The sequence below is a fragment of the Schistocerca nitens genome, chromosome 3 (genome assembly GCF_023898315.1).
Source record: "Schistocerca nitens isolate TAMUIC-IGC-003100 chromosome 3, iqSchNite1.1, whole genome shotgun sequence".
NCBI classification, from domain to species: domain Eukaryota; kingdom Metazoa; phylum Arthropoda; class Insecta; order Orthoptera; family Acrididae; genus Schistocerca; species Schistocerca nitens.
In genome coordinates, this window is record NC_064616.1 from 727666377 (window position 1) to 727678386 (window position 12010).

A 12010-nucleotide genomic window follows, 5' to 3' on the forward strand; every position below is an offset into this window, starting at 1 on the left:
ATGGCCCTAATTTGATCAGGTTAAATAAATAGATAAATAAATAAAATAAAGTTGAGAGGGGCACTGCTAGTCTGAAATCATATACAGATTTTCTGTAAAAAAATTAATTAATTTATTTATCTGTTCATTTCAGGTAAAATTGTACTTCCAGACAAAAGAGTAAAACCTGCTGATCCAAATAAGAAAACAGCAAATGGGACTGGATCCCTTGAAGGTAATGCATCTTAATATTTAAATCTTTTACGTGCAAAATATGCCAATTGTGTACAGTTAATGAATAGAACTTTCTGTCCATTTTAGGAAAGACTGTTGTTCCAGTTGTTCCAGATAAACAGTCAAAATCTACCACAGCAAACAAGAAACAGGAGACAGAGCCATTGGAAGGTAGTACTTCTTAAATTTAATTTTTGCCTCAATTAGTAACTTTTTTTATGATCAATTTTTATTATGGCCTATTGAATAAGTGTGTGCATTTTTTTTATTTAGAATGCTGCAAAATCACACCTTTCATTTCAATATGATGCCTCAGCCAAACAACAATATTTTCTAAAGCTTTTCAGTATGTCTTGTCTTGCAGCTTTCCAATAATGAAGAAAAAAAGATTTTATTTTTTGCACCAAAGTTGCTATTTATTGGTTAACTTGTTTCATTCTGTGTGTGGGCAGTTTTAGAGTCGTATTTGACAGACAATACGAAAAGGAAAAACAGTAACCAGAAACAGAACTTTATTTGCACAACACCATCAAAAACTAAAAGCACATAATGCCTTAATATTAAAAGCAGGCAAAGATATTAGGATTCTCTTGGTGAAGAAAACTGAGTATATAAGTAAAACACATGAATTATTTAAGGCAAATATCATACATATAGATAAAGACCCCACAAACAGATTCAGACACTTAATAAAAAGTGACAAAGAAATCTGAATTTCTCTTAACACAAAAAGAACATAACAGGTACATAGTCACCCACAATGCTCCAAGCTAAGAGCACACAAATCCAGGACAGCAAATTATTCTTTCGGATTGAACTAATCTATATGCCAATGTGCCCGTTGATGACTGTTGGCCTGAAAGAAACCCCTTGAAATATAGAAAAATGTAAGAAATAGGAGATTATGAATTAGTGGAACTACTAACCATAATTTTATCCCACAACTATTTTAGCTTCAGTGGCCAAATATTCTTACAGAAAGAGGGTCTTGTGATTGGTAGCTGCCTTTGTGGCACGAGAAACCAGCAATTGAATATCACCCAAAATACAACCTGCACAGCCTTGACCCCTAAATTAGAAGATCCATAATTCATTATATATCAGCTTTTGCAACATGCCACTTGCAGCAGTTATAGTAGAGTACTCCTCTACTTTTGTAACGAAAATGGGTTTCATGTACTTTAATTTTTTCGTTTTATCTGCAACGGATTTTGCATACTTGCTAGTTCCCGCCTTGATGTGCTTTATCATTGGTCCTGGAAAAAAATTGAAAAAATATCGAAAGGATTGCTGCTGTCATCCACTTCTGCCACACATCCACTTTCTACTTCGAATTAAAGAGTCTAATGTGGTCCATCCAATTCATCTGAATATATTTGAAGTACTATCTTGATTATTAGGAATTATGTTATACACTGTTGGAGGTGGCATTTTGCCTGAAAATGCAATGGAGAAGTAACTTACATAGCAGATTTTAGACAGCAAATAATACACAACAATGTAATGGTAATATTGAAATAATGTTTTCTTACCAGAGTCTGATTCAGTAGCAGAATAACTATATTCACTTTCAAAAATGTCCCCTTTGAAACTAGCCTTCAGGTGGTTCATTCGAAGCTTCTTGATATCAGTATTGTTCAAAAACTTCAACATATTTTTCGAAAAATGCATTACTAACATTACGAGAAACCTGCGAAACATCAGCATCACGTGTCAGTTCTGCAGTTTTTAACAGGCGAGGGTTGCCCTTTGAGAATATCTGGCAGTTAAGATAACATCAAACTCAAATAGAAGCTGTGAGCAGAAGAGAAACAGTGTGAATGGAGATGAGCTGAGCTCGGGTGTGGGACACTCACAACATTACTGCCACATGCGCTGTTCTTGGGCTTGGCTTTCAAATTGTTAAGTGGGCATTATTAATATATCTGTCCATGGCCTGCTTATAGAAAGTAGGTTTGACAAACTTATTTATCCACAATGTTCTGTGGCTTGTAGCTAATGGGAATGACTAGTTAGTGTATTGTCAGCTAGTTATAATGTTTGCCTCAAAAGCTTGCTTCACGCATCAGGTGGCAGTGCTTTTAATGCTATAGGGTTTGTGCTTACTTTGTGGTGGCCTTTGGCAGTGCCAAAACAGACACAATTGTCATATTTGGAAATAGGATGGCTGCTTTTAGCAAGTGATAAAAACATCAGTGATATCTCATATAACTGGCAAGACATAGAGCATGAAGAAAACGAAATTCACATGGATTCAGAATCATTTGATGGTTATGCAGCACTGGAACATGTGCCACAAAATGTATAGCTGACCAAGCTAACTTATACCCACATCAGTACATAGCTTCTATTCCCAATTTATCAGCAATATTTAGGATTCACTGCTGGCAAGACTTAACAGATGATGAAATGAGGACAATAATTGGAATATTTATTCTTCTGGGAATTTTGTAAAAGCCAGAATGTAAATTGTGCTTTCCAAAATGGGAGTCACTTGACACACCATTCTCTAGGAAACGAGAGAATAAAAAAGTGTCATCTACCCTAAAGATTCTGGTCTGTTTACACACTACAAAGGAGCGTTACTGTTAAGGAAGTTTCGTTGTTCTGGATAGAATGTCTTGGATAGAAGCAATTTATTCCTTCAAAACATAATTTGGAATAAAATTTTACGATCTTTGTGAAAGCTATTCTGGAGATACATATTGGACTTCACTGTTTATATTGGTAAGAACACACATAATGGCAGTTATAATCCTGAAGAGAAAATGACTTAATAATTGGTTTTTTAGCTTCTTGTTATTTTCTCGAAAAGGTTTATTATATTTACTTCAACAGCTGGTACACTAGTGCAGCTATGGGTGACAAACTAACAGGAATACCGACATTGTCAGCAAAAAGTAGCAAAACGGAAAGAATTTTTCTGACATCAATAAAAGTGAAAAATTGAGGGACAAATAAGTAATGGGATGCAATAAACAAGAAAATGGTGACGAAATGGAAGGACAAAGAGAGACATCATGATGGACATCAGTTGGACTCCCATCTCAAACAGTCACGCATTATCCAGAATTTTTGGCAGGCCTAACAAAGAAAAGACCAAAAAGTAGTTGTGGATTATGCGCAAGAAGAGGTCTTTGAAAAGATACATCTTATTCATGTTCAGAATGTGAATTCCCCTATGTGCAACACCATCATTTTAAATATTTCACACAGAAAAAGGCCTGGAATTGTGTAGAAATAAAATGTTATTCTCTTCTTTAATACTTTCTTTTTGATCCTAATCTAATTTTGGTTCATACACTAAAATCAACAAAGAAGTGTTTTAATGTTATGTAGCTTGACTGCAGCAGCCAGCACTCATGAGACTGCAGCAGCCAGCACTGGTGAAGTTATCCACGAGGCAGAGAAGCGCTCATGAAAAATACCAACTTATAGGGTTAAAATAACGCCCATCATTTGAAAAATCTTTCCTGATATTTTTCATTTAAACGTTACAAATTGTTTAGTAACAGAAATATTTGTTATTTTTCTTTTTTTTTTTTTTTTAAATAAGAAATCTGCTTTGGGATGTAAACTGAAATCCAAGCCAGTGTCATGCTTTTACCATATTATTTTGTAATAACACAGTTTTATGATGCCAGTGATGCCAGTGTTACTCAAGTCCCAAAGTAGCATATATTATACCCTCTGTAAGAAGAATTCAGCTGTTAAAAATATTTCGTTTTGGTTTATAACACAAACTAGTAATTATAAAAGTAACACATATATATTTCAAATGTGTGATCAAGGCTGAAAAGGCCATCCAAGGGTTCCACACAACAGTCTTAGCTCCATTAATGGAAATGTGAAGGTATGACAGATCCAGTTTCAGTATACCCATGATTCCCTTATTTGAGCTCCACATGTCGTTATGCCATTTCATGTTGACGTAGCAACTCACAAGTGCACCCATGTTCCTGTGGGTTTGAGAGTTCTTCATTGGTTGAGCTTGGTGTTATACAGATCTTTCAGTCCATCTAGAAGAAGATTCTGCTGGGATTATGCTCATGTAATCTCTCTACACTTTTAATCACTTGTTGCAGGTGCACTGTTATTAAACTCTAGGACTAAATTCATTTGAACACTGCAATTTTCACAAATGTTGGAGTTCTATAATCACTCAAATTACACTGTCTAACTTATGCATGTAAAGAACAGAGGTGCTGTTGAAAGTCTAAACCATAGGTGGGCAGTGAGCGAGCCACACTCCCGGAGCCATCTGCATGAGTGTGGGCAGAGCCGAGGAGCCAAGATGATGATGCTTGGTTTGTGGAGCACTCAACTGCGCGGTTATCATCGCCCATACAAATTCCCAACCATTGCTCAGTCCAATCTCACCACTTTCATGAATGATGATGAAATGATAACACAAACACCCAGTCATCTCGAGGCAGGTGGAAATCCCTGGCCCCACCAGGAATCGGACCCAGGACGAGGAGCCAAGAGCAGCTGGTGTCTGTCTAATAGTTTGTGCGTAAAGACTAGATGGCAATATGTGCAGCCAAGGTGCAAGAATAGCCACAGCAATGTACCGTATTTACTCGAATTTAACCCGCACTCGAATCTAAGCCGCACCTGAAAAATGAGACTCGAAATCGAGGGAAAAAAATTTTCCCAAATCTAAGCCGCACCTGAAATCTGAGACTCGAAATTCAAGGGGAGAGAAAAGTTTTAGGCCGCACTTCCAAACCGAAACAAAGTTGGTCAATTGTAATATGAGACACAATTTAGGTTGAATGAATGACGATAGAGCTGTAGTAGTTTGGTTCGAGTCGTAAGCTTAGCAGTTAAGCTTTACCAGGTAGCCGTTGTTATGCATCAGGCGCTCAGTCCGTATTTATACGGGTACCCTTCCTTTTTCACGTGCTTCGTCTGGTTTGAATTTATTGCTTATTTTTCTTTGATCTGACAAGTGCAGTTCTCTTTGTTATAGGTGTTTCCGTCACTCAAAGCTGAGAATGCATTACTGTACTGTGTCATGCATTGTTTGTCGCATTCTGAAAATGAGGGTTTACGGCCTGTCGCCGCTCGCGGCATGGCTTGCTTTTGTGCATGCTACCGCCGCTTACAATTAAAAAAAAAAAACAAAGAGAGGAATCGTCTCATTAGCGAAACAATTGCAAGAGACTGCTATTTGTTGCTACTTACACTGCTGCTTTCTTTGATAATGATCAACAAGAACCAAATAATAGACTGCGTATGATAGATGATGTTCTGAACGAGAATTTAGCGAAAATTTTTTCCGTTTGAAAATCTTTGCAGACGCCTCTTTAGTACATTACGTTATGCACAGAAATTAAGAGTCATCTTAGATTTAAAAATCTAATCAATTGCCGTGCTTCGTTTCAGACTATCACTATTAGGCATAAGAATAATACGAATATTAACATGACATGGTATGTATATTCTTCCGCGTCTGCTGTTGTCTCACTCTAGTTTCGTAGTTTACTAGGCGGACAGGATTTAAATGAGGTAGCAGCAAACACGAAAGAATACATGGCAAAATGTTTATATTTGTATTATTCTTATGGTGAAGAGAATACTGCATGTGATTCACAATTCATAAAAGTTCCTATTAGCAACCATTTCTTCTCACAGTTAGGAAAAAATTCAGAAAGCAGAGCTGGCCATATTGACAAATATCCCAAACAATCTTGCCAGTAGGATTTTCGTAGTACATTGAAATGCTGCTACGTTCGAAGAGGAACAATACGGAATTTGTATTTACTTTGTTGGATAATGTATGAAAATGCAGTGGTCGAAACTCGGGGCAGAGAAAAAAAAGCTCCTCTTCCACCTTTTTTTTAATTTCTTTACTGACGCAGATGTTTTGGTGCTAGTATTTGTCTTTGTGCCTGCGAAGCATGCCTGCGTAGCGCTACATATATTCGACGACAGAAGTTAGTTGTGGCGGCACCTACCAACATTTTTCAGAACTTCCGCCTACTTTGCACTCGATTCTAAGCCGCAGGCGGTTTTTTGGATTACAAAAACCGGAAAAAAAGTGCGGCTTAGATTCGAGTAAATATGGTACCTGGCTGAGTACACAGTATTATGTTATGTTACAGTGCATTGTGTAGTTGAAATGGCTAGTCAAAGCAATGCAGTAAAGTGGTGTTCTATTTTATGGTTCAGCTCTAGTTGAGAGTGTGATTATTTTTTTTACCAAAAGCAAAGGAGGAACACAATGTTTGGTATTTGGTAAAATATTAATAATAAAAGTACAATATAGAACTTCACTACAGAACACAATACTTCAAACACATTACTTCAAGTTCTGGAAATCAGGGAAATTTGGAAAAACACTGGAGAATTTGTGTTTTTGTCTCAGTAGATGAAATAGTTTGTTTACTGAGATGTCATGCGTCATCGCTGGCTGGGTGAAGCTGAGAATGTGCGCTGCTTCCTGACTCCCTCATTCTTACTGCTTCTCCCCTTCCTACCACTCCTCTCAGCTTGCAGTCAGTGCTGCCACCACTTCTGGCTGCTAGCCTAGCAGCTGCTGAAGAGAGGCAGGGAGGTGTGAGAAGTGGTTTGTTTGGATCTGATTCTCAGATATTGTTGGTGTAGCGGCAGGAGGTGGCGGTCATGCATCTGAGTGATTGTGTGAATGTGTGTGTGTGTGTGTTCTTGTTTTCTGACAAAGGCTACGACTGAAAATTTAGTTGTGAGAGTGTGATTCTCTTTTCTAGTTGCCTGTGTGCAGCTCAGCGATCATCTTTATGGTAAGTTCCTACTTATCCTCATTGGTATTGACTCTCATAGTATTTGCACAAGTTATCTGTTGCATGGATTGATCATCGTGGCATCATTTCATCAACATGGTGTTTGTGACATGTTAATAACTTGCCCAAGAGTGTATGTCCGTGATGGGCCAAAGCTGCAGACCACCTCTGCGAGTATCTCTTAACAGATCGGGCCTTCTGATCTGAAGCCCACCATTTCCCAGTAATGCAGGTCCTGCCCATTAGATCTAGTCTCGCTGATCTGCCTGCAGGCTGGGTCTGTTAATGTGTGGCATAATGCAGTGGATTTTCATGATTTATCCGTGGACGCAGGACCGAGGTGCTCCTCGGCAGGCCAGAGGCCACAAACGATGGATTTCAGGAATTGCGAGTGTCTCAACACAAGTACATTGTACAGTGTGGCGTTTTATAGTCATTTTATTTATAGTAGTGCATTTTGCATTTCAAAAGCAGTTTATGCATGAGAAAGTATGAACAGTAAGGAGAAGAAAATTGTGGCAGTCGCTCGCAATTTGTGCGTTATGTACTCATATATTTCTTGAAAGAAAAATCACCCAATACCTGTAAAGTAATGGACATGACACAGTGGGCAGTAACCGACAATAACGAACATAGTGGAACCAACATATTATTGGCCATCACTTATTGTGTTGGTCTACACAACTACTCTTCTCTGCCTAGAGTTTGAGAGAGAGTTATTCATGAATACTCAGCTTCTGCATTTGTTACAAAAGCTGTGATGTTCATGGTGTGTGAGGGTTTTTACAGTGTACATCATTGTAGATGAGTTGCTTCAGTTGAAAATAACGATCACAAATTACTTGCATCTTTAAGGGTTGCTGAAAATTGAAGAGGAGTATTACAGAGATCTCTCTGTCACAGAGGAAGCCTCAGTGCTTATATCAAAGAACTTGTTTCACCATAGAAGGCTGAATGTGGTTTCGCAAACTCATTGTCAGAGTAGTTCCAAAATAACAAGATATCAAGTGGAAGGAAGATAGGCAAGAAGGAGACAGTTGAACATCTCATAGTGCTTATTAGATACAAAATACAGGTTCAGTTGAACAAAAATATAGGTTTAAAGTGGGCATTGAGATATTGAAGGAACCATTGAATAAGGGATTGATTTACGTGAATTATTAATATTAAAACCTGAATCAGGATGTCAAAGTTAGAGAATTTGAAGTGTCCCTTCCTCTCCCCAAATTTCCAAACATCAATGAACAGTCAGTGACTAGGAACAAAGTGTCTTTATGTTAAACTTCATACTGTTTCTACAAAGGTTGATTTAAAGAAGTGCATGCTGCTAATTTTCGTAATTCCCTCTGTAATGGATAGTTGCAGATGTGTGATGAGTGCAGCACTCTGTTATTTTCAAAGGATTACTTATTGATAGTAACCATAAAATCAAAGTATCAGATGCTTTTATGTTATAGTTTGGTGTTCTGAGATTGCATTGCAGTAATAGGCATTGCTGGGGATTTTGTGCCATAGTTTGCATGTAAGTGATGAGTGTTAAATTTGTAAAATGTGGACCTTAATAGTAGACAGAAACTGTAGCCTGCTTTGGGGACTGTACTGAGAGCCATCTTCTTTGCTGCAATAACTGATTGAAGTTTTATACTGTTCTTTATAGGACATGATCCTCTCCTGAAATGAATGTGAGTTGTAAAACCTTGAGATGATGTGACCAACGAAAGAAATGTGTTATGTTGGTGTTTCTATTTTGTGCATTGTTTACAAGCAAAAAGAGATTTATGAAATAATGCTATATTACTTTTTTTGACACTGTAATGTGTGCTTGGAGCACAATCCTTGTATATGATTTCTTCATAGATTTTCTGATTAAATATTGTAGTGATTTTATAAGCCTGATCATTTTTATCTAACTGTTTCTGGAAAATGACTTTTTCTTTTGAGTTTTGCAAGTCATGATACTAATGCTTTTGTTCTAATTACAGCTTTGGGATTACGAAAGGTTGCTAAGACCTGAATCTTCAGTCACCATTGTCAGCATTTGTCACTGAACCATTTCAAAATATTTGAAAGAAATTTTAGCTCTCTTTAAAGTGCTGTTGCAGCATATGCAGAAAGATAGAGCTTGCAGTTATTGTGGAGCATGATTGAAGAATTATTATGCAGTCACAGAAAAAGAAAAGCAGTATATAAACATAAAAATTCTGAGAAGATAATATTATGTAATTCATCTACTTCTCCCAGTGTACTTCATGTTGAAATAGTCCACAGATGAACTACTCAGTGTCAGTGCCCTGAACATTGACATCAGGCAGTTCACTCGTGAACTATTTTGACAACGTAATATTTCATTGACATTTATAAATGTTGTGTAATATAACAGAACTTACATTTACAATTGTGATCATGAAGCAAGTGGATATCCTTATGACTTAAAGGACATACAGGTTACACTGCTGTAAAATAGATAATTAGGTTTTCAGTTTGTCTTCCTAGGTTAAAGTAATATCATGGATCACGGTGAGAATGGGTAACATAGTGTTTGGCCACATTTAATGACACTGCTCATCTTTATTCTAACTTAGATGTTTTACTACAAGTCTCATTACAGTAGTAATTGTATTTGCTGCCTATCATTCTGTGTTATAATATTTCAAAGACATCTCTGCAGTTCATCATTCTTTAGTAAAATTGTACTGAATATGCATATTAATACATTTAAAATGTTGCCAAATGCATTAAAGTGGTATTAAACATAAAAATACAATCTAGTCTGTAAAAATGCGGGATTATTATTTTTAGTGTAGGGTTATCTACATAATGGACTCATTCAGTGTGAAAAATTGTGCTAAAAGATTTGATATTTTGTTAATTTTATTTATTTATTTATTTCCCTCTTGTAAAATGTCAGGAGTTCACTTAGATATAACTAGAATTAACACTTTTCACACCTCAAGTAAGATAATTGTGCAGAAGGAAGTATTTTCACAAAGAAATATTTTTAAAAAACTTTAAGAGATTATCTTTTACAAAGTGTAACACAGATTATGTGTTATGTTGAAATATAAAGATAAAAGAATACAGTTGTGTATGTCCATGTTTTTCATACTGATGATAAAAATTAAAATAAGAGGAATCAGTGGTGCTTCCAGCAAGTTGTCTGTTGATAGATATCCTTTCTTATTTAAAATTCTCCAAATAATAGAAGAATGTGCATTTTAATTGTAGTTCCATCATTCACATAGTACTGTTAAAACTGTTCAGAAGAATTAATGCTACTTGTTCAGAATTCAGTCATCCAGGATGATTTTTGTGTGTTTGAGAACTTCGGTATTAATCGTAGAAGGCAAGCTTCCATGGGCAGTAGTTACGTAATCGCTGATATTTATTTTATGGGCATACGGCCAAAGTTCAAGGCATAATTCTCTCCCCAGTGTTTTGTCTTCCAACGCTGGAAAGGCTTTAATGATTCAGAAAGCAATTACAGAGAGCAAGCTGAACTGTTTATATGAATCCATGCAATGGTTGGTTAGTGACAGCATCAGACTTAAGCTTACGATCACAGATTCACGTCAACATATGCCATGGAGCTTGTAGTAGGGAAGAGTTAGTGCTGTTTGTTTTATTAATACTAAGGCCCTCAGCTTGTCTAACTTCAGTCCTCCTCCTTTTCTGTTAATACTGTTTTTGTGCTTTTGAATGTATGTGGCTCCTCTTAAATCCTAGCATAGTAATTACTAGAACTAGCTAAGACCACAGTTTCAGAGAAACAAATTTGGTGGTTTCCCCAGTCCTACTGCATGATCTGCTACTGCTGATTTATCTGTCTTGCCCAGTTGACAGTTGCTGTTGTGTTCATTGAGGTGAGTGTTAATGCTTCTTCTTTTGAAGCTCCTATGTATACTTGGCATGTGCGAGTATTTGAACACTGCAAAGGACTTTCACCTGCCACTTGGCCACCCATATATAAAATCCCTTGCGCTTGTGGCGAAGTGTGCATAAGAAGTACAAAAAGGATTATTATTAACATCCAGCTGAAGGAACACAAGAGCAGTTGTCACCTGGGCACAGCGGATAAATGAGCTGTAACAGATCATGCTTTAGGACCAGGAAACCACCAAATACGTTGCTCTGACACTGTGATCATAGCGAGATCTACTAATTACTATGATAGGATGTACAAAAAAGCCATAGAAATTTTAAAGCACAAAAAGAATTTTAACAGAAAAGAAGGGCTGAAAGTAGAAAAGATATGGGCCTTAGTGCTAAATAAAACAAATAGTGCCAACTTTTCCTCACTACAAGCTCTACAGCATAAGTCAGCAAAACTCTGCAATTTTAGGCAGTGATCTGATGATTTCGTGAAGCATCCATTGTGGGGATACATATAAACAGTTTGGCTTGCTGAGCTTTTTAGTCTGTAACAGCTTTCTGGGTCATTAAAGCCTTTTATGATGTCTCCAGCATTTTAAGACGAAACTTGGTGAGGGAATTATGCCTTGGACCATGGCCATGTCCATAAAACAAATATCGGTAAAATTCAGCATTGTCCGACTGCTGATATAACAGTATTAGCATTAACCCATGTCAGCATGTTCCACACATACTCAATGGAGCTGAAATCAGAACTCATTGCTGGTCATTCCATCACCTGGATTTGCAGACATACCTGATAATGTCCACTACAGGTGCGCAGGCATTTTTGTGAAATGAAATGCAGCAACTACCACACTGTCTATCACCCCATCTCGAAGGGTACTGTTAAACACTATCAAGAACCTTGCCGGATTACATTTAGCATCTGTGACTTACACAGTAGAAGGAAGCCTTAAATTTATGGTAAGTAACACAGGTATCAAATGGTGAAATAGCCAGATGATGTGGGTTCACATGAGCTGAAGACTTAACTGTGTAATGTTGGCACCTGATCAAACACCAATGTTACAGTTAACATGAAGTCATCTTGCCACTGCACTAATGTGCCACGACAAAGATTGGCATATCTCTGTCGGGCTACAGTGTGTCGGAAACCT

General features: G+C 37.1%; 1 protein-coding gene across 2 annotated transcripts in view; it reads left to right on the plus strand.

Moving 5' to 3' along the window:
• Window positions 1–10076, plus strand: part of LOC126248702 (uncharacterized) — a 49791-nt gene extending 39715 nt beyond the window's left edge. Inside the window, exons 4-7 of one of the 2 annotated variants that reach the window (XM_049949986.1) lie at window positions 134–214; window positions 301–384; window positions 6948–6980; window positions 8963–10076. In XM_049949986.1, the coding sequence (XP_049805943.1) occupies window positions 134–214; window positions 301–384; window positions 6948–6980; window positions 8963–8994 (230 nt within the window). In that variant the 3' untranslated portion in view covers window positions 8995–10076. The remainder of the gene's footprint in view (window positions 1–133; window positions 215–300; window positions 385–6947; window positions 6981–8962) is intronic. The other variant, XM_049949988.1, reaches the window with a different exon arrangement.
• Window positions 10077–12010: the final 1934 nt, after the last annotated feature.